This window comes from Rhineura floridana, chromosome 20 (assembly GCF_030035675.1).
Source record: "Rhineura floridana isolate rRhiFlo1 chromosome 20, rRhiFlo1.hap2, whole genome shotgun sequence".
Classification (NCBI taxonomy): Eukaryota; Metazoa; Chordata; class Lepidosauria; order Squamata; family Rhineuridae; genus Rhineura; species Rhineura floridana.
In genome coordinates this window covers 1,172,601-1,195,401 of record NC_084499.1, presented here as the reverse complement: position 1 = coordinate 1,195,401, position 22,801 = coordinate 1,172,601, and the positions used below count along the sequence as shown (strand labels likewise).

Below are 22,801 nucleotides of genomic sequence, written 5' to 3'. Positions count from 1 at the left end.
CCAGTTCCAAGCTGCCATTATCTGCCATTCCAAGGCAGTCGTTGCTGGGAGAAAGCCCTCTCTGCCCAACACCCTGGAGAGCGACTGCCAGCCAGTCAATCCAGCCCAAGATGGAGAGGCGGTTTGGAGCTCCAGGGTTTAGCTGTGCCTGGATGGCAAGCTGCAAAATAAAATGTGCGAAGTACAAGGCAGCAACACCTTGGCACCTGAGAAGGAGGATCCCCAAGGCGAGGAAAGGCCATGGCAAACCAAGTGAATGTTTGGGCTGCGGGAAGGACAAAAGAGGCCAATTTCTGAAATGTCAGCCAAAGAGCATAAAGTCGATCAGGGGCAACAAGTACTGACAAATCCACAATCGGTGCTCCTCCTATGAATCCCAGAACTCAATACACAAAGCGAAAGGGAAGCCCAATTAAGGCTGCAGTCCCACACTGCATTCCCTGTCCTGTGAAGAGATTCCCCTGAGCACCTCCAGACTTACTTATGAGTAAACTGTCACAGAATTTGCACTTGGAAGAGCGAACCGACCAATTTTAATTATGGCCAAATGTTGCAGCATTCAGTACGATAGAGTCTGTGGACTAATTAAGAGATTTAACATCAAAGGACTGGCTCTTCACCAGCTAATTCGTTATTTATTACATATTGACCAACTTTAATTAAGCCGCCGTTTTTTCCTCAAGGACCTCAAAGGTCATCTTTAATATTTTCCCCCATGGAAGTCAATGGGGCTGGTCCTATTCCTAACTCCCACTGATCAACCAAATGCATTGGCTCATCTAGCTCAGGACTGGCCTACACACTGACTGACTGGCAACGGCTCTCCGGGGTTTTCGGCAGGGAACGTTCCCAGGCCCACCTGGAGACTGCAGCATCCTTTGATTCCCATCGGAGCAGTGGAAGGAGGGGAAAGCTGAAATGCTTTGCTGCTTTAAAAAACTCTGTTTTGTTAGTCTCTGTAACAAACACATGATTTTAGTGATTAACGATCCTGCCGGGTGAAGAGCTTCTTTAACCCCCCCCCTCTATAAAACCACCCCTCATGCATGGTGCATGAGAAGGAGCTGGAGGCATCAAACAGGAGATGGCCCCAACTACATGTTCCCCTTCCAGAAGAGATTTCCAGAGTGGCACTTGCAAAACCATCAGAGAATCCTGTGCCATTTTAAAGGAGAGGTGGGGACCTGTGGGAGCCCTCCGGATGGTGTTGAGCTACAACGCTCATCATCCCTGACCACTGGCAATGCTGGCTGCTGGAGGCCACAGAGGTCACCCTTTCCTGCCTGCAAGACTGTGTTCCAGCAAAAGCTTGTGCTGGCTAGAAATGAGAGGTGCTGCCACATTTCCAGCTTTACCACTCCAAAAAGAAAAGCACCGGGCTCTTCAGGAACAGTAGCAGGCAATGATTTTGCAGCTGACAGCCAGGTTAGAGCCTTGCTCTTCCTTTCTGCATAAAAACCAGAGACACCCTTCACTAATGCAAGTGAAAAGGGTTACTATCAAAGGGACTACCTGCCCTTAGGGGAGCCCACACTCCTATTATGAAGGAGGCAGGCTCAGAGCAGTGACTCTCGCAAAGAAGCATGAGCAGCCTCCTCTAAGGGTAGCTAACTTTGCTATGTGCCACTTTTAGGAGCAGGTGAATGATTTGATCCACACCAGACACAGAGGCGCAGCAGGGCTTGGCCAGTCATGAGGGAGGGAAACATGTCATGTCCAAAGATGTCGCATGCATCACACACTACAAGAACAAACTGCTATGAGGCAAAAAAGGGGACTGTGAACACAGAGTTTTCAGGGGAAACCTGCACTTGGTGTCACATCTACTTCCAGCCTGCAGAAAAAAGACTAAGCCCATCGAGGCTGGATTTTGCTTTCACGCCTCCCTGGCTGCAAAGTGCAATCTGACCCTCAGTGCCGTGAACTCTCCATAACCAATTATTTTCACCGCTGCTGCGGTAACCCAAGCCGGGCCACAGGGGCTCCAGCGCGGAAAGGGGAGGGAGCCTGACCCAGCTCTGTCTAGGTAGGGGAGGGCTGGGGCAGCCTTGCTCACGTGGGAATGACAAGTGCCTCCTCAGCACCCCAAAGGAGGCCGGCGAGGGAAACTTGCGCAGGTCACCCGGAGCTATTTACCAAGCAGGGCAGTTCTTGCAGGAACGAAATCTGAGGGGCTGGAGGAAGGGTTGCAACACGCCCGCCAGAGTCAGTGAATGATTCCCCCATTGGGCTGTGCAGTCACAGAGTTACCAGGGGACCCAAGAGGCTCTCCTCCAAAAGACAGGGTCATCTGCCCCCACCCTGTTTCCTTCACAGACTGATCCAGGCTGTGGTGTGCAACAAGCAGAGCACAGGGGCAGTATGGGAAGTCACTGGAGAAGCAGAGCCATTCCAGGTGACCCTGGCAAACACCGCCTGAAGCACAGTGAGCGGCATCTACCTCCGCCCTTTCCCTCACGGCCTTGGGCTTACCTAGGGAGCTGCTGCCATATACCAAGTCAGACTAACGGTCCATCTAGCTTCGTACTGCCAACACTGACTGGCAGATGCCACCAGAGACTGAGCCTGGGACCTCCTGCAAGCAACGCCGATGCTCTGCCGCTGAGCCCCAATGTCCCCCTTATCTCCTCCACCCTGACTGCAACCAAGCTTCAAGTCGGTGTAATTTGCCCATCTTCATTCTCCTCTTGCATCGCCCTTCCTCCTTCCCACTGCCTACTGTAGAACTGTAAACTCCTTGGGGACAGAGACCTGTCTATGTTTGCCTGGACACAGATGGTGCTGTTTAAGTAAACATACGAGCATACTGCATCTGAAGTGTTCAGAGCGGTTTACAGTGTGTGGTTTTCTTTTAAAGAAACGCAAGAGACATATGCAAACAATCTCTTAAATCTTTACAAAATCTCTGTCAGGTAGACCAGTATTATTAGAGCAGCATGTTACTATTCCCAAACTGGAGAAAGCGGGGGGGGCTGAGACAGACAGGCTTCCCTGAGGCCACTGCTAGTGATTTCAGGGTTGAGGGGAAATCGGAGCCACCACTGACCTCCTGGCTTGCAGATTGCACTCTCTCACATTAGCAACGATACTCTTGACGTTCCTTGAGAACAAATTGCGATGTGTGCACACCCTGCAATCCAGGGGCACTCAAACAATCTTCAGAGTAAAAGCCACATGATGGGGACTACCAGGGACATTATTATTTAGTGCAGTGAGAATTGGACGAACCTCTAATACCACCTCCTCGCTTATGAGGAGTCACTTATGAGGAGCAGGCAGTATCCTGGCATAAGTACAGGGGCAGGTAAATCCAAGCTCTGAGTTGCCATTGGCACCTAAACTTTAGTCTGATGGCTGATTCCTGGATTGCCAAAAAAGGCAGAGAGTTGCCTTACACTCCTCCTCTCACTGTGTGCTGCTGACTGTGGTTACTGGCTGCCACCTCCTCTTCTTACTGCCTTAGTCCAGGAGTGGGCAGAAGGAAAAATGGGACCCAACAGTAGGTCTCTGAGTTATTTGAAGGGTTTCTGACTCCTTATTGTCTAACAAAATCAGTAACTAAAAAGCTTTCCCCTATAAATTAGATTTGTTGGAGAGAAATCAGGAGAGGACTCTTGTCTGAAAAGTGAGAAATTGGTTTGGTTCGCATTTTAATGGGGTTTTAATGTGAAAATTTCACACTCCCCAAACCAATGTATAAACTGAAATGCTATCATCCCAAATTTGCAGACTTCTGAATTTTGTAATGCAGGTCTCCAATCAAATTCACTGTTGACAAATTCTCCAGTCAAAAACTGCATACAAAATACTTTATTATTAGGGGAAAGTGCACACAAAAAAGCATATGTATGTCCTGCCTCCAAGTCGATTCCAACTTATGGCGACCCTCTGAAGAGGGTTTTCATGAGGCTGAGAGGCAGTGGCTCGCCCAAGGTCACCCAGTGAACTTTATGGCTGTGTGGGGATTCGAACCCTGGTCTCCCAGGTCATAGCCCAACACCTTAACCACTACACTACACTGGCTCTATTTGTGAAAATAATATTTAAAAATGCTTTAGGTTAGGGGAAATTGCTTGCAAAAAGAAGCATATAAGGCAAAATTGTGTACAAAAACGTGAAGATTAGGAGAAAATGCAGAATTTTTTGTAAAGACTTTTAAAAAAAAATTGCCGAAAATTGTGGAACTGGGCTAGACTGAACCAAAGACGGGGAAAATGAGAAACCAAAGGAGAACCGTTGGTCCATCTCAACGTGCGGAAAGGAATGGGAGGCTTGGTGCCGACACCAACCACCAATCCCTGGGCTGAGCAGGCACAGATCCTTGATTCTGAGCGACTGCTTTGCATCTGGCTTTGGCTGGTGGGCCAGGGGCTCTAGTAAGACCAAAACTACAACAAAGGAGATCATTTTTTTTGCCTTAGTTCCTGCTTCCAGCCGAAAACCACACCCTGGAGGATGAGCTGGAGGCTGCAGGAAATCCCCACAGCAGGTTCAGCCCTTGCTCTACCTGGAAGAATGGGGGGGGGCAGAGCGGGAAGTGGCTGTGTGGCGGGGAGGAGAGAAACCGGAATGCACCAACAAGACCAGGATCTTTTTTCTGCACACAGGCCTCTGCTTCTCTGTCTGCCAAGAATCTGGCTGGCACCTAAGCTTTATTTTTTAAAAAAGAAAACAGCACATGGGTGTGATATCCAGAGAGCGCCTTTTGCCTTTCCAAGGATTCCACAGATGCGCACGCACCATGTTTAAGAGACCTGTGGGAAGTGGTAGGCAAGCAAACCAGATGGACCTGGTGCAGTGCCCAAGGACAGCAATCTGGAGCTTCCACACACCCTCCCCCCCAAAAAAAGAGTTGGGGGGGAGAGAGAGAAGGCATGGGAATTTCAATATTTGAAATACTGAACTTTGACACTGGAGAGACCCAAGGGACTGGAGACCAAGTGGGTTAAGAACTGGCCACCAATTGCGGGCTTTCTCACGACACCGAGGGGGTGTGTGTTCCTTTCAGGCGCAGGGGATGAAGGGAGCTGTGTCACTGGCCTTCTGCAGCAGGCTCAGCATTCCCCTTACAGCTGCTCCATCACTGCCTCCCAGTGACCTTCCTGAGCCTTCTCTCAGCACATCAAGGGTGGCTGCCCATCAAGCGACCCTTCCTGCCCCCCATCCTTCTGGAGCTGAACTCTGCAAGATGTGAAGCTGTCTTTTCGAGGACGGTCTGTAGTCCAGAACCACTAAAGATCTGGGGGTTATTTTAAAGCAATTCATCTCCTCCTGGCCAGCAGAAGACATCCCTTTCCCCCGGACACTGTGCAAGACTCGCTCTCCAATCTGCCCACAAAACAAACACATCACAACTTATCTGGGCAGAGAAGCAGCAGTGGGGAGGAGGTTGCCTTGTTCCCAAACATGCCGTCTCTCTGTCCCCAGTGGCAATGGGACCCTCCATTGTGGGGCTGCAGCCCCCGGCCTGCCACCCACTGACACCTTCTCCTGCCCTACATAAATTTTGGGGCCCTTAGGAGGTCAGCACCAAAAGTGAGGCAGGCCACCAATCGACTGGTGAGGAATGGATCAGATGTGCTGGGTCTTGCCAGCACCTTTTGTGCGATTGCTTGCAACCTCCCCCCCTCCCCTTAACTCTCAGCCTTCCAGGCTCTCTCTCCCTTTCGCCCTATCCTTCCCTCAGTTTCCTGGCCTCCCGGATTCCTTTATCCCGCTCACCTCCTCCCCCCAGCCATTGTCCCTGCCATCAGCCCCCTTACCCTTCAGCCTTGTGTGAGATGTTTTTCCCCAGTAACAACTGGAGGAGAAACTTTTAGGTGGGTGCACAAAACTGGAATTCATTTAGGCCCAACAAACTTTGATTAAAATCTTCATCAGGAACATGACAATGACACAAAAAAAATAATTCAGGGATTACTTTGAAACAGAGCATTTGGGGTGGGGGAGAAGGTTTTTGGTTCAACAGCATGCCCCAATGGAAATGTGCTGGGCCTTATAAATTATAATTTTGTGCACCCCCCATTCTGCATCAACATTTTCTGCTTGCCTTGTTCCTGCGTTGGTGCCTTCCCACCTTTCCTCCAGGTGTTTTCTCAAGCCAAAACGACCTCTTGTCATCTCTCACAGAAGGTGTGCTACGAACACTCCTTGGGTGAGAATGTTCCCCCACAGCATTCAGTAGGTTTGATCAAAATCCCATAAAATCAAAAAAGAACACAGCCCATGTTTTTAAAGCTGTAGCCTTCCCTAGTTTGAAGCCACTGACAGCCACTGACTTTCACTTTTCGTTCCACCACTGAACAGCTAAAATCTTCATAACTGCCACTGCTAAAGTGAAAACTCAGTTTATAAGAAATTCAGTGATTCTGCACAGATACTACATTTCCTAACCATGCCCCAAACCACAAAATCCAGGATATCAACAGGACTGTAAGTATACTGTATTTCCACAGAAAAGCACAAAAGCTGCAAAATGTGTTACCCTCCACAGAATCCAGCTTCTTAAGAATCTCAACCTTCATATTTTTTTAAAGCAAGCTTCTAGGCCCTCTTGTGCTACCTTGCCAGCATGTAGCTAGTGCAATCTCAGAATGTGGGAGGGGGGAGAGGGGAAGTAATATTCTCCAGTGATCAGGAGCCCCTTACCTTTCCACATCATGAGCAAAAGCAGAATAAAAGATGCAAGATAAATTTATATAAAAACCTGTAGAATAAATTAAGGGAAAGCTTGCATACTTGCATCATTTATCCAGGCTGTGGGTTTCAGCCTTCCTTGCAGTAGAATTCGGGGGTCACCTTGGCACTTGCTTGTTCATTCCCGTGTTCCCAATCTTTCAAGAACTTCTAATGTAGGCATTCTTTTAAGCTTAGAGCAGTTTGACTTTGCCATCTATTTAAATTGGCTGTTACTGTTTTAGTTTGTTTTAATTTGCTGTGTTAATGTGTAAGCTTTACTATTTCAATTTTTTTTCTTTGCTTCTTACTAACCTATTAGCTGCCCTGGGAACATGTTATGTTATGTTTTATTTCTATGCGGCCTTTTGGCCAAAAAGGCCCCCAAGGTGGCTCACAAAAAAATATAAAATACTAGTAGGAAATGAACAGTACAATTTACCAAAATTGAAGACAACAAAATCTTAACATTTTAAAAAAGCAACAGCAGCAGGAAATAAAAACCAAATACATTCGTCTTCCAGGGAAAGGCCAGTCCCCAGAAAGATATTGGAAAGAGCAGGGGTCAGGGTACAAGGCAGGTAGAAAAGTTTGCCCCTGATGGTCCCAGTACAGTCTCACTCATTTGCAGGGGAGATCTGGATGCAAAGCGCAACATGTACAATCTGGAAAAATAATCTAGCACCCTTTTTAAAAGAAAAAGGGAAGGCATTTCTAAAAGCAATCAAAGATCAGGCAATCTCAAACTGACCCAGCTGTGTTCTTTTATAAATCTGTGTTGAAGGTGGAGAATATGAAGCTCTGCAAATGCAAATATATTCCTGGTAACTAATGTTTTTCCCTCCAAGACCGCCATTCTAATAATAACCTGATATGTCACCTGAATACATGAAGGTGCCAAGTGAGACCATTGGGCCATCAAGCCCAGCATTGTGCACTTTGCCAGAGAGCTTGGAGAGAGGCGGCCATTCACTCCCTGTCCTGCTGTCAGAGATGCTTTTCATCAGACTGAATGGGGAAACGTTTGCATGCAAAGCATGTGCTCATCCCTGTAATTTATGCACACTCTGCTGCCTTATGCCAGGACAGACTGCCTACCTAGCCCAATATCACTGACTCAGGCTGGCAGCGGCTCTCTCAGGGAGAGAGGGGTCTTTCCCAGCCCTTCCTGGTGAGGCTGGGCACTGAACCTGGGAATGCAAAGGGTGTGGCTCTTCCTCTGGGCGAGTTGAGGCTCTTCCCAGTTGGGATTTACATCCACGCTAGGCAGGCCAGCAGAAAGAAGATGTAAGTTCTGGTCTCTCACAGACATGAACACAGACATTTTAAATTGCAGCCCAGTCTGCCAACGAGAGAAAGGTTCTCCACTGCAGAAAAGGCAGCTGTTCCACCTTGCACTGGTCTGTGTAAAACTTCATGCCAACCCAACAGGGGGGAAAAATCAGCTCAGGGAGACGATGGCAAAAGTGTAGGGGGTGGGGGAGGGAGGGGAAGAGTCCCAGCCTGTCATTCTTTCCTTGCCGTGACCTTCATGCTCCACTGGATTTCTGAAGATACTGAGCTCTTGGCAGGAAAATACACAGTCTGTGGGAACCATGTGAGGCTGCTCCTGCTGGCAAGATTCCGGCCCAGGGCTAGCCAGGGCTTTTTCCCTCTCTTCCTTCAGGAGGTTCTTGGCTTATAACCCAGAGGAAAACGCAGTGGAAACGCCAGGAATTCTACAGGCTTTGAAACAGCAGCAGCAACAGGGAAGATGAGAGCCTGAAGGCCCGCTCCTGTAGCCAGCAGAAGTCATTTGCAGCAGGGTCAAATCTGCAGTGACAGGTGCCGCGGTGCCCTCTGACTCCTTTCCCCACCCCAGGTGATTTTCTACTAACACTCCAGCTCTAAAAGTGTGTGTGTGTTTGGCAGGGGAATTAAACAAATCCAGTTAAATGAAACCTCTATGTTCAAGAGCAATCTACCTCTAAACACCAAATGGTAGAAACAAAACCACAGGAGAAGGACGTCCACACTCTTGCTGGTCTACCTGTGAAGCTTCTTGGAGGCATCTGGCTGGCCACGTTAGAAAAAGGACAGCAGGGGCTAGATGGATCTTTGATCTCATCCAGCAAGGCTCATATGTGTAGACCTCTCATGGATACGTTGACATGGGTGTTATGTGCCCCATTTCCCTCTAACAGAGGAAGATAAAGTGGAAATGGGGAAATCTCGTACACTGCTTTGATCTTTTTAGAAGAAAGACTGGATACACAGACACACACATGGGTATGCAGAGTATGGAACACCAACACTCAGAGATGTGCAGCCTGCCCCCTCAGTGTCCAACTGGACAGTGGCCAAGCCCAGAACAGCAACTCAACCAGATGCACAATGGGCAACCTTCCCTTCCCTGAGGGAGGATTAATTTTTTTGCCGTATTTTACATTGGCAGTGACTGCAGGGTCCACTCACACCTCAGAGTAAAGAGACGGAAAGATTTCAGCAGCTACCAATAATTATTTGGAGGAGGCATGGTAAGAGCAGTTAATCATACAGAGAAGCAGCAATCAGCTCCCTCCCTGAATGGATACTTTGGGCTCAAAAGAACCTTTAAATTGTTTGACTAGTAACTACCAGCCTTAAAGCTGCAAATAACTAGTGAAATTCAACAAAGGTGAAACTGAGCAGAAGAGAAACAAAGTCAAGAAGCTGGCTTTTCAAAGTGGAGCAGAAGAGAACACCAGTTCTAAAACGAAGGGTTGTCTAAATTTCAGCCTCCCCGCCCTTCACACACAAAACCTCCATCATCCTGCACACACACCCCGCAAAAAGAGGAGAGCAGACTTGCTCATGTTTGGAAGGGGGCAGAGAAAAGTTGTTAGTCTGGGAGGAAGCAGCATGCTTTGCCTGGGAGCAGGCACCCCTATTCCGCAGGCCCTGGCTAGTCCCCATCCCCAAACAAGCCCAAATCCCAGGGAGGGTCCCTGGGCTACGATGACACGTCAAGATACAGCTGCTCAGCCCACAAGCCACTGAGAACCAAGACGGCTGGAAGTTCTCAGCATCCTCTGGACCCATCAGCCTAGCCCACATAAAAGGAACTGTTGCTCCCTGCTCCTGACCAGATTCTTTGCAACACAGGCCCACTTTCTAACCTAAATGACAGCTTGTGGGATCTATATTAGTAATTATTGACTGATATTGACTGAGGTTCCCAGGCTCGCTTCAAAGCTGCTTGCAAATTGCCCTGAGGGGAGGGGGGGAGGCCTCATCTCTCTTCTCTCATCATCTATCAAAAGGCCTCATCTCTCTCACTCTCTGTGAGACAGTCACCTCAGGAGTTTGCACATGACAAAAACGTCACAGCCACAGGCCAATGTGCTGTAACAGCTCAGAAAGCTGGCTGCAAATCAGGAAGTTCAAATCTTGCCTCTGCCACTCAGTGGACTTTTTCGGAAAAATCACTTGCTCTCCTCACTTTTGCACTCCCCCACCCCCATCAGCAACATGGCAACAATATTACTGGCCTGATGTAAGGATTACAGCCAACTCCAGTGAAGTGCTGTGAACACTCACACCAATATGATTTATTTTCACACCCAGTAGTATAGTGGCAAATTCAGAAGTGCAGGTGCCTTCATGACAGTCTCAGCCCTGCCCCCTTCCATCCTTTCTTTTTTGCTGCTGGGTTGAGAATGAGATCCTTGTTAATGCCTTCTCCCACAACAACAGACGTCCCTAGGAGCCAATATGCACAAAAGGGGAGAATGTTAGTTACTCTTCTCAGTGGTTGACTCACCTCCTTTTACGCTCACTGGCCCCAACCAGCAGGAAAGGATAAGGAAGCATGGTAACAGACTCTTCTCAGTGGCTCCCCTTTCATACTGACTGGCTCATAGGATGCTGGAGATATAGGGACCCTGCTCCCAAAAAAGTAAGGGGTCTAAGACCCTCCCGAGATCCTGGGCGACTTATACCCTTGTTCATACCTTTCACTCGGTGCAGCAGAAACAAAATACGACAACAATCATGCTAAATTTGCAAGAGCACAAGCAAATGGCAACTCTGCAGGGGCTTCCTGTCCCACCCCAGTGCCGCTCTCCACCTAAAAAAATGGAATCAGAATATCTCTGTGCAGTTGCTAGACTGTCCAAGTACAACAGACAATCCATTCTTATTAGTGTTACATTTTATTCCCCACTTTTTGCACATTTGACATTTACTGAAAATGCCTTGCATGTTTTTGTCTACAAAACAGAAAACAATAAATGAGCATGTTAAAAGAAAATGATAATAAAGAGGTAGTCATCTGAAGATCACATTAAATATATGTTAGGGAAAAGTTCTTAAACAGCGGCCAACACCACAAAAACCATAGTTTGCCATCCCAGCGCCCTCGCCAATAACCTAAATGATACGGTCTCCCTGTCTCCCTCCAAGCATCTGGGCTGCTGCAAAAGCCACAAACATCCTCCCGCCTGGGGGGTGCTACATCTCTTCCCCCCTCTACACCTCTTCAGCAATAAAAGCAGGTGACGTGCTCAGCACAACGTGAAGGAGCAACCCAAAGGGACGGTTCCCTTTGGGTTGACCCTTCTTGGGTCCACAATGTCGGGTGCTTGGAGAGGAAGAGATGTTAAGCATCCCTCCTTCCTTATGAAGAAACAGTATCAGGGCCTGAGTGATTAGAACCCATATTGGCACTGATCCTTAAGGAAACAGATACTGAACACACCGGAACCGAAGAGGCCAGAAAGGCGCATGGAGTCCCCCTACCTGGCAGCGGCTGAAAACATCGGCCAGCGTCACCTGGACATTGAAGTGTTTCAGAACGTGGAGGGCCTGGGCCTGGGCCTTCTCGGAGCAGTTCACTGAGAAACACCTTCCTTCTCCCACTTGGCCCCGCAGCTATGAAAAGGGTTAAAAAAGAAAAGAAAGAATGATACATGCTGGAGTCAACAGGAAGCAGGGGCTGGATAACCACCGGATTTATGAAATAGTTAAACTGTGCAGGGGTCACCAGCACCTTCCAAACAGGGTCTGGACTGCTAAAGCTGCTTGGGACTTGATGGGCTCCAGAGGTGCTGAGGCAGAGAGGCCAAGAGAGTGAACCAGGAAGCCCCTGTTCTCTAGTTAGAGAGAATTTATTTATTTATTTATTTATTAAATTTGTTAGTCGCCCATCTGGCTGGTAATCCAGCCACTCTGGGAGATGTACAACATAAAACATACAATTCACATTAAAACATTAAAAAATCTCAACAGCAGTTGAATCGAATGAGATGTCCAGCGCGCAGTCTTGTCCTAATTCTTTGGATGAGTTTCAGTTGGTACAGCTTGAGGACGTTGACAAGGTGCTTGGACTGGTGCGTGCGACTACTTCTAAATTGGATCCTTGCCCTTCTTGGCTAATAAAAGCTAGCAGGAATGGAACAGCTGGTTGGGCCAGGGCAGTGATTAATGCTTCACTGCAGGAGGGAGTGGTCCCTGGACCCGGAAAACTTTAACAACTATAGGCCGGTAGCTAATGTTCCATTCCTGGGCAAGGTCCTAGAACGAGTGGTTGCCAACCAGCTCCAGACACTCTTGGATGACACTGATTATCTGGATCCATTTCAGTCGGGTTTTAGACCTGGGTTCGGCACGGAGACAGCCTTGGTCGCCCTGTATGATGACCTTTGTCGGGAGGCAGACAGGGGGAGTGCGACCCTGCTGATTCTCCTTGACCTCTCAGCGGCTTTTGATACCATCGACCATGGTATCCTTCTGGGACGACTCACTGATCTGGGAGTGGGCGGTACTGTGTGGCAGTGGTTCCGCTCCTATTTGGTGGGTCATCTCCGGAGGGTAGTGCTTGGGGAGCATTGCTCGGCACCCTGGGACCTCCAATATGGAGTCCCACAGGGGTCAGTTCTGTCCCCCATGCTTTTTAATATCTATATGAAGCTGTTGGGTTCGGTCATCAGGAGTTTTGGAGTGCGCTGCCATCAGTATGCTGATGACACGCAGCTCTATTTCTCCTTTTCATCTTCTTCAGGTGAGCCTGTTGGCGTGCTGAACCGATGTCTAGCTGCGACAATGGACTGGATGAGAGCTAACAAACTGAGACTTAATCCAGATAAGACTGAGATGCTGTTGGTGGGTGGTTCTCCTGACGGGATGGGGGATGTTCGACCTGTTCTGGATGGGGTTGCACTCCCCCTGAAGGAATGGGTTCATAGCTTGGGAGTTCTTTTAGATCCATCCCTGTCACTTGAGGCTCAGATAGCCTCTGTGGCACGGGGTGCTTTCTACCAGCTTTGGCTGGTGGACCAGCTGTGCCCCTATCTGGACAGAGAGAACCTTGCTTCAGTAGTTCATGCGCTGGTAACCTTGAAATTAGATTACTGCAATGCGCTCTACGTGGGGCTGCCTCTGAAGACGGTTCGGAAACTGCAGCTTGTGCAGAATGCAGCGGCCAGATTGTTAACAGGGACCAGACGGTCCGACCATATAACACCAACTCTGGCCCGCTTGCACTGGCTGCCTATTTGTTTCCGGCCCCGGTTCAAAGTGCTGGTTTTGACCTATAAAGCCTTACACGGCATAGGACCACAATACCTGTTGGAACGCCTCCCCCGTTATGAACCTCCCGTACACTACGTTCATCATCAAAGACCCTACTCCGAGTTCCTACTCATAGGGAAGCTCGGAGGATGGCAACGCGGAAAAGGGCCTTTTCTGTGGTGGCCCCCGAACTGTGGAATGATCTCCTGGAGGAAATATGCCTGGCGCCATTGTTAATATCTTTTCGGCGCCAGGTCAAAACTTTTCTTTTCACCCAGGCTTTTTAATTAATTATGTTTAGTATACGCTGACATTGTTTTAATTTTTAATAATTTTTAACTTTTTATATGTTTTATATTGATACATGTCTTGTACTTTGCTATTTCTTGTCTTGTGAACCGCCCAGAGAGCTTCGGCTATGGGGCGTTCTATACGTTTAATGAAATAAAATAAATAAATAAATAAATAAATAAAAATAAAATAATGAAATAAAACCAATGATAACAAAACCTAACCCGTTTATGGAATTCAGAGGATGAGGACCCTGGGATTAGAGGAGGAGGAGGAGGAGGGGGAGGAGGAGGGGGAGGAGAGGTCCATCAGTGCTGTTAGTCATGACAGATGTACAGAACCTCCAGATTCAGAAGCAGTCTAACTCTGAATACCAGCTCCTGAGGACACAACAACTGGGGAGGAAGGAGCTACTGCTTGCAAAGACTGCCTTCCCAGAGACATGAGGCTGCCCTCTGTTGGAAACAGTATGCTGGTCTGACACAGCTAGGCTCCTATAAACTCAAGCCGCTATTCCTTTCAAGTCCCACCTGCAGTATCAGGACGTTAATACAGCCTTGTATTTAAGCACTTACCAGTAACCACAAGTGCACAGAGACCAAGGAGTCTGCTAGAGGAGGGAAGCCCCCTCCTCATCCAGCATAGGAGCCCACCAGACAGTGCACTGTTGGGTATCTCTGCCCCTCCTCTACCAGCGCCTCACCCCTCAGGTGGGCTAGTAACTTTGAGGGGGTTATCTACAAGGCTACATTAATACTGGTCTTCCTTACAGGGCTCTTGTAAGGATTACTGAAATAATGTATCGTGAAGAAAGCACTCTGAACGTACAAAGGTGCTAGATGAGCACTATGTAGTACTATTATTGTTGAGACAGTTACCTGGCCAGATTCCCCAGAGTCAGGCTAAATGAAGGATTTATACTTGCCTGTAATGTTCGCACTGTTTTTGCAAGACACTTTGGGTCGTTTCTGTGAAAAAAGTGATGAACCACCGCAGAGGCGGGGATTCAGGCTGGGCACCCCCGCTGAGCCCTTGCCAAAAAGGAGATAACCTTTTCGTCCCAAGAGGGAACCCTGTTTCCCTGCCCTGGTCAAAGCTCACTCCAGCCCACTCTAAGACCCTGCACTGGGTGCCCATCCACCTAATCTATGGAATCAAGTCAAGTGGCCCACTTGGGAAGCCATCAACAGCAGCAGCAAAGTAACATGGTTGTGTCTTCTGGTGGTAGAAGGGGGTGCACCACTTCAGGCTACAGGCAAGGGAGGCAACTGTGTTGATTGAAAGCTTCCCTCTGTACAGAACTCCTTGCCAGAAGAAAACTAACACAGCAGGGAGGGATCTGGTCAACAGCCTTTTGCCCTGATACGCTAGTTTTCCACTTGTAAGGAATTGCTGGGCTGGGGTGGGGTGTTGCTCAGAAGTTATCATCCTTCAACCACCGCATGCTCCAGCCCTTCAGGATGCTCCCGCCTCCTTCCACTGTACATAAATACCAATCCCAAGCCTCTGCCAGTTGCGCTAGGAACATGGCACGTACTCACCGTCTGATACGGCAGCCCCGAGGTTAAAATGACTCTCCTTTCTTGCCTGGCTATCTGGAAAGAAACAACAACCCGATTGACCTTGGGCAGAATCAAGCAGCACCTTTACAAAAAATCTGACGCTTGGCTGAGAGGTATGGGGAGGAGGAGGGAGCCCTATTTTTTAAGCGGTGGGTCCCTTTCCTCAGGAAGCCCATTCTGGGTTGCTCTCCTCTAGCTTTTAGAAGGCCTGACTCTGGCAGAAGGAGTGGGACAAGGAGATGCCTGGAGACTGCAGTCCGTCACCTTTACTCAAAGCATGCTTGCCGTCAGAACAGAGGGAGCAGGCGTGGCGGAAGGCCTGCACACGGCAAGGGCCCCGTGGCATGTTTAAAATCCAGCCCTCCCTTAAAGGAGCTCTGGGCAGCGTGCACCATTCCCCCCCAGCTTCAAGGCTGAGGGAAGGCCTAATCCAGGCCCTTGTCCAAGCCGGGAACCACGGGCCCTCCAGATGTTGCTGGGCTCCAGTTCTCACCAGCCAGCGACACGCCCAGCAACATCCGGAGGGCCAGCGGTCCCTCTGCCCGAGTCCAGCACTCTCTCTGCTATGCGAGGTGGGCGCACATTCCATGGGGTGGGGGCAAAGACACATTTGCCGCCTCTGTCCTCCCTGCCCTGCCCTCAGGAATCCCTGCTGGAGAGGGCGAAGGATGGAGCTTTTGACCACAAGGCAACACTGTGAGCAGCTTTAATGCAACTCATGGGAATGGATCCTTGATTCCTGTGGGAGAAAGCGGGGGGAGGGCAATGTAGCTCAGTGGCAGAGCCCTGGCTTTGCATGCAGGAGGTCCCAGGTTTATCTTATTTATTTATTTACTTAAAATATTTCTGTCCTGCCCTTCTACTCTATAATAGGGCACTCAGGGCGGCTTACAGTAAAATCAAGCACGTACATAATAAAATCATACACAATAAAAATCACAAAAACATTAAGATAAATTAAAAGACATAAAATGCAATTAAAATACATAAAATAATGTATATACATATACACACACGTACACACATATATGCATATATAGGGAGTGGTACTGAAGGGACTACTGAGGTAAAATTAAACAAAGAAGGCATAAAATCAGTGTCAGGCTCTACCTTCAGTCTCTCCCAAAGGCTCTCTGGAACAAGATCATTTTCAGAAGTCTCCAGAAAACAATCAGGGAGAGAGCAAAGCGGGCTTCTTGGGGTACGATGTTCCAAAGCTTGGGGGCCACAGCTGAAAAGGCTCTCTCAATCTAACATCTTTCACTCCAGGCACACAAGAGACCCGAGGCAGATGATCTTAAATCCTGGGCAGGTACATATGGGCGTAAGCAGTCCCTCAGGTACATTGGTCCCAATGGCAGCACATAAGAAGAACATAAGAACATAAGAAGAGCCTGCTGGATCAGGCCAGTGGCCCATCTAGTCCAGCATCCTGTTCTCACAGTGGCCAACCAGGTGCCTGGGGGAAGCCCGCAAGCAGGACCCGAGTGCAAGAACACTCTCCCCTCCTGAGGCTTCCGGCAACTGGTTTTCAGAAGCATGCTGCCTCTGACTAGGGTGGCACAGCACAGCCATCACGGCTAGTAGCCATTGATAGCCCTGTCCTCCATGAATTTGTCTAATCTTCTTTTAAAGCCGTCCAAGCTGGTGGCCATTATTGCATCTTGTGGGAGCAAATTCCATAGTTTAACTATGCGCTGAGTAAAGAAGTACTTCCTTTTGTCTGTCCTGAATCTTCCAACATTCAGCTTCTTTGAATGTCCACGAGTTCTAGTATTATGAGAGAGGGAGAAGAACTTTTCTCTATCCACTTTCTCAATGCCATGCATCATTTTATACACTTCTATCATGTCTCCTCTGACCCGCCTTTTCTCTAAACTAAAAAGCCCCAAATGCTGCAACCTTTCCTCGTAAGGGAGTCGCTCCATCCCCTTGATCATTCTGGTTGCCCTCTTCTGAACCTTTTCCAACTCTAGAATATCCTTTTTGAGATGAGGCGACCAGAACTGTACACAGTATTCCAAATGCGGCCGCACCATAGATTTATACAACGGCATTATGATATCGGCTGTTTTATTTTCAATACCTTTCCTAATTATCGCTAGCATGGAATTTGCCTTTTTCACAGCTGCCGCACACTGGGTCGACATTTTCATCGTGCTGTCCACTACAACCCCGAGGTCTCTCTCGGGATTGCACCTTCAGGTAGGGCTGGGAGAGACCTCTGCCTGAAAGCCTGGAGGGCCGTTGCTGCAAGTCAATGCAGGCAACACTGTGCTAGACGGACCCCCATGGCCTGACTCAGCATCAGGTGGCTTCCTCTGTCCTTCCTAAGTGTTCTCAGAGGCCCACCTGGATTTCTACCCACTCCCTCTCCCGGGTGCCCACCTAGAGTCAGGCCTCCTCTACCTGCAAAGGCTCGCCCTTTCACCAGGTCCAGGGTGAGATACGAACCTTCTTGCTTTCATTTATTTACTATGTTTCTGCTCCTGCCTCTTCGAAAGAAAAATTTGCAAGCCAAAGCTTAGGAGGGAAAACAACAGCAGCATTAAAATGAGAAAAGGTCAGAGGGGAAAGGTTCAGATTTAAGCATGTTTGTAGTGTGGTTACAGATGATGATGATGATGATGATTTATTAGTCGCTTGATACCCAAAGGTCCCCAAGCGACTTACACAATGTTAAAACCTGCGTCGAGCAGGGGGTTGGACTCAATGGCCTTATAGGCTCCTTCCAACCCAATGATTCTATGAAAGCAAAACAAATAAAACAGACTATAAAATCAACAACAGACAACAACAAAACAATAGCAATACCGCCCCCCATGCAGCCACAGGAAGGTTCCGCAGTATATTAAAAACAAAACATCGTCTCAATCTATCAAATGAAGCAATGTCAATATCCAGGGGGAGGGAAGGGGGGAGACTTGATATTCTTTATTTACTTTACAGATTTATAAATGGCTTGACAGCCAAAGCTATTGAAACGGGGCACAGTAAGATAAAATGTGATAAAAGTACTGATTCTAAAAAACAATGGGTTATATCCAGCCACGTTCTACTCAGAGTAGACACTATGGAATTAATGGACGCAAATTAATTATGTTCATTAATTTTAATGGGTCTACTCTTATAGCTACCATTGGATACAACCCAATTAATCCACCGTACAATTAAAATTTCATAAAATGACTGGGTCACACTTCAGGGAAAGACTTCTCAAACAAGAATGTCTTCAGAGACAGAAGAAGAAATGTGTTGGGGATGACAAAAGCATTTCTCAGTAGCAATTGTGAAAGCATATTTGCAACCATGAGGACTAGGAACATGATCCTGTTACTTTCACAATGCTCTATAAATGAACAGGAGGATTCCTTGGGGACCTGAAGTAAGTGCCAAAGGGATGTCAAAAGGGCCATCGCAAACCTCATGGCAGCCGACAAAGTTCGGCATCCGTCCTCCAGCCAATCCTCCTGCCTGCTCTGTTTTGCTTGGCTGAGGTGCTGAGGCCCAGCCACTGACTTTTATTATTAAACTAGGTTTCTCAGAGAAAGGAGATTGCGGGGTGGGGGTGGGGGATTTTTTTATCTTTGGCTATCCAAGCACAGATCAAAGGAGCCAGCAACAACATTTGGACAGTTTTGGGTCATCAAAGGACATTTGCCTGATTCATCTCCATGGAGACAGCAGTCTGAAAGAATCGTTCCACAAACTTAGTCAGAAGAGTGTCAGGATGGAGAAACACATGAGATTGGGGTGGGTGATCTACCTTTTTTAGGTTGTTTTTATGGTGCATGCATAGCTGCTGTAAAGCACTTTGATATTTTTTATGAAATTGCAGTACACAAATATTTTTCTATAAAAAAGAGGATGAGAAACCAGGCCAAACCCTTACAGGAAGGCTTACATTTGAGCTCAGCAAGGCAAATCTGCACCCTGCTTTGGGCAGGCACGTAACACTGCTGCCTTGGTTCAGCTGCAGGGCCCAGTCCACTGGTCCACCAGGCCCACAGCTGTTTCTTCTGACGGGCAGGCAGTAGCTCTCCAAGGTCCCAAAAGCAGCGGCTTCCCACCTTAAGCTGGAGATGCCACTGGGGATCGAACCTGTGACTTTCTGCATGCAGCACACTTTACCCCTTAGCTCTGGGACTTCCCTCCTATTCCTCAAAAAGTGGGGAGCCCAGGTCCCCCTTCAGAACAGAAAGATCTGAACCTGTGATCCCAGCAGCCCATTTCCAATCAAAGTGCCATGCTTCATCCACTGAGCTATGCTTTCCCAGGACGTGTGAAAGCTGGAATAAAATGCCCTTAAACGTGTGCAGAATGCCTCCCCCTCAATGCCAAGTAGCCATAGCAATTTCCAACGGCCAGAGACAGAATGTCGGGCCTGCACCAAGAAGGCTCCATGTCACCCTGCTTCCTCTCCCAGCCAGCAGAGGACCAACCTCAGCTGCCTCTCGATGCTCGTCGTCATTCTCTAGAATCCGGACGTCCACTCCAAGGCAGCGCAGGTACCGGCCCAGGCCTTGTAGCATGTTGTCACAGACCACGCGGAAGTCCTGAGCTGGGATGACCGTCACAGGACTCTCGGCCTCATCCTGACTCAGTGCAGAGTTCTGCAGAGAACATGAACCAAATTGCGGTTTGTTGATTGATAAAAAATGCACCACAAACCCTGGAACCAAGGGAGCTGGCTTGTCTTGAGTCAGACCACTGGACTTTCAAGGCCACTATTGCCAACACTGACTGGCAGCAGCTCTGCAGGGTTTCAGGTAGCGGCCATTCCCAGAGGTGCCCAGAGGTGCCAGGGACTGACCGCAGGGCCTTCTACATGCAAAACATGCACTCTACACTGAGACACGGCTCTTCCCACAAAAACTGGGGTGCGTTGGGGGGCACTTTACCTACAGGCATTCGGGGCCAAGTAACAACTCTGACGGTAACAGAGATGCAAAAAGATTGGTCATAAGTCATCTCCCATCAGCTCCAGCCGGCATGGCTGCACTGGCTGCTTCAGCATGACTGTGTTTCATGGGGCAGACGGGTGTTGCAGCCCAAACCATATGGAGGGCACCAGGTTCACCAAGGCTGCCCCAGAGGGGGGAAGGTTCAAAGCACTTCCAGCAGGGGGCCCAGAGAAAGGCCAGCAGCTGAGTTCACTGCGGAGGCAGCTATGTCAGACTGAGCCCGTCTTGGCCCATGGCGCCATTTCGATGCTTCTCCAGCATGCCAGGCCACCTCTCTTTTTTAGCACAGCAGTCACAACAACCCTGTTTTCAAACATGGCCCCAGTCCCACAAACCTCTTTGCAAGGGGGCAGTGGCGCTTGTCTGCTGGACGGCTTCTTTGCCTTCGCATCAACATTCACTTTCCCCAGCAGGAGAGTCATGATGCTGGAACTCAGGCCGAAGCCTGCAGGATCCTCCAACAACTTTGTGTAAACCTCTAGCAAGCAGTAAGCGTCAGATGCTGTGGAAATGAAAGGGAGGGGGGAGAACCGATTTAGTTTCCCTCCACAGCACACCATAATTAACACTATTCATTTTCTTTGTAACTAGGGGTGATTGAGGAATTTGGTGAGGCACATTCTAAAGCAAATTCATCTGATCCACACCTTGGGTTAAATGCACAGTTAAAAACATGTTCCTTCCCAAAATCCATGCTCCAACGAGTTCGACAAGGAGGCCGGTGTGATACTTTTTAATTTTTTCCCATTTTAAAAAAGCAGTTAACAGCTACTTGGAGCTGCTAGAGAGTGGGGCTGCCGCCACCCACAACGGCCACATGGCCACAAATGCCCCGGGAGCGACTGGAACTGCTGGCATGCCACCCCTCCCAGGAACATTGTGGAGGAGGGAACTGGAAGCCACATTTTTCCCACCCACCCAATATCCTGGGTGTGGTGATGGCATAAGTGCCACATGGGCCGATGAGGAGAGTAAGGTTGGAGGAGAGTGGTTTGCCCAAGACCACAGAGTGAGTTCGCAGCGGAGGAGAGATTTGACAGGAGTGACAGCCAAGTCCTCGGAGGAGACTCAGTTCCCCTTCCTTGCCACCACCCGAAGGAGCAGGCCCAGAGATCCTGTGGGTCGTCTCTCCCAGCTCTAAGCAGCACGAATAAGTCCCAAGAGCCAGACCTGCATAAAGGATCTGCTCCTCTCGGAGAGGCCTCTTCTCCCAGTTGGACAGCTGCTCTGTCTTATCAAGGGGCTTCCCCAAGATGTCCTGCACCAGCAGGCTGAGGCCCTTCTCCGGCAGGCAGCCTCTCCGTGCCTCGCCGGGCAAACCGTCCTCCTCCGGGCAGCTCTTCCTCGACTCACCGCCAGAGCATTTCGGAAGCTGAAGAAGGAACAGCAAGGAAAGAGAGCACAGACACAAGTCCAAGAGGACTTCTCCCTCCCTCATGGGCATCCAATGTGGCCGAATGCGCAGGATTAAGGGCTGAGAAAAGAAAGGACTTTTTCACACAGCGCAGAGTTAAGCTACGGAATTCCCTCCCACAGGAGGCAGTGATGGGCACCAACCTGGATGGCTTTGAAAGAAGATTAGACAGATTCGTGGAAGAGAAGGCTATCACGGGCTGCTAGCCCCGATGACCGTGCTCGGCCTCCAGAGGTGCAAGCGGTCTGCTTCTGAATACCAGTTGCTGGAAACCCAGGAGGGGAGAGTAGTGCTCTTGCGCTCAGGTCCTGCTTGTGGGCTTCCCATGATGGGCAACTAGACTCCACTTTCTACATCCCTCCTTTGGGAAAACTGTCCATTCATTCGTACGCTCTTCTTCCTGCGGCTTAACCAGTTCCTGATCCAGAAGAGGACTTCTCTTATTCCATGACTGCTAAATTTACTCAGGAACCTTTAGTGAGGTACTTTGTCAAAAGCTTTTTGAAAGTCTAATACACTATGTCCACTGTCCACTCTATGTGCTTGTTGACAATCTCAAAGAACTCTAAAAAGTTAGTGAGACAGGACTTACCCTTGCAGAAGCCACGCTGGTTCTGCTTCAACAAGACTTGTTCTACATGCTTGGTAATTCTATCTTTAATAATGCTTTCCACCAGTTTCCTGGAACAGATGCTAAGCTAACCATCCTATAATATCCCAGATCCTCTCTTGATCCCTTTTTTAAATCTGGGTTTACATTGGCCAATTTCCAGCCCTTAGATACAGAGACTGATCTCAGGGACAAGTTATATACAGTATATTAAGATCAGCAATTTCACATGTGAGTACTTTAAGAACTCTCAGGTGGATGCCATCCAGACCCGGTGATTTGCCCAGTAAGGCCTAGAACTTTGTCTTTCATCACCACTGTCTACCTCAGTTCCTCAGACTCCTTCCTGCAAAAGTTAGTTCAGGCACAAGGATTTGCCCTTTATCTTCCACTGTGAAGACAGATGTAAAGAATTCATTTAGCTCCTTATCCTCCTTTAGCACACCTTTGAACCCCTTGTCAACCAATGGTCCAACCGCCTCCCTAGATGGTCACCTGCTTTGAATAGATTTGATTTGTTGTTGTTGTTGGACTTCCTGTTTTTAGTAAAGCGCTCCTCAAAATCTTTTTTTAGCATCCCTTATTGTCTGCCTGCATTTATTTGGCTAACGTTTGTGTTGCTTTTTGTTCTCATTTGGACAAGACTTCCATTTTTTGAAGGAAGCCTTCTTGCCTCTAATAGCATCTTTGACTCTGTTCATTAACCACGCTGGCATCCTCTTGGCCCTGCTGGTACCTTTCCTGATCTGTTGTATAC

General features: G+C 48.6%; 1 protein-coding gene across 11 annotated transcripts in view; it reads right to left on the bottom strand.

Moving 5' to 3' along the window:
• EXD3 (exonuclease 3'-5' domain containing 3) overlaps positions 1-22,801 on the bottom strand; it is a 184,993-nt gene that overhangs the window by 94,328 nt on the left and 67,864 nt on the right. For 9 of the 11 annotated variants that reach the window (XM_061603974.1, XM_061603978.1, XM_061603975.1 and 6 more), the window contains 5 exons: positions 21,191-21,494; positions 20,356-20,522; positions 19,499-19,669; positions 15,036-15,089; positions 11,434-11,565 (listed from right to left, as the gene is read on the bottom strand). In XM_061603974.1, coding sequence (XP_061459958.1) covers positions 11,434-11,565; positions 15,036-15,089; positions 19,499-19,669; positions 20,356-20,522; positions 21,191-21,494 — 828 coding nt within the window. Of the gene's footprint in view, positions 1-10,652; positions 10,763-11,433; positions 11,566-15,035; positions 15,090-19,498; positions 19,670-20,355; positions 20,523-21,190; positions 21,495-22,801 lie in introns of those variants that run through there. The other 2 variants (XM_061603983.1, XM_061603981.1) reach the window with 2 other exon arrangements.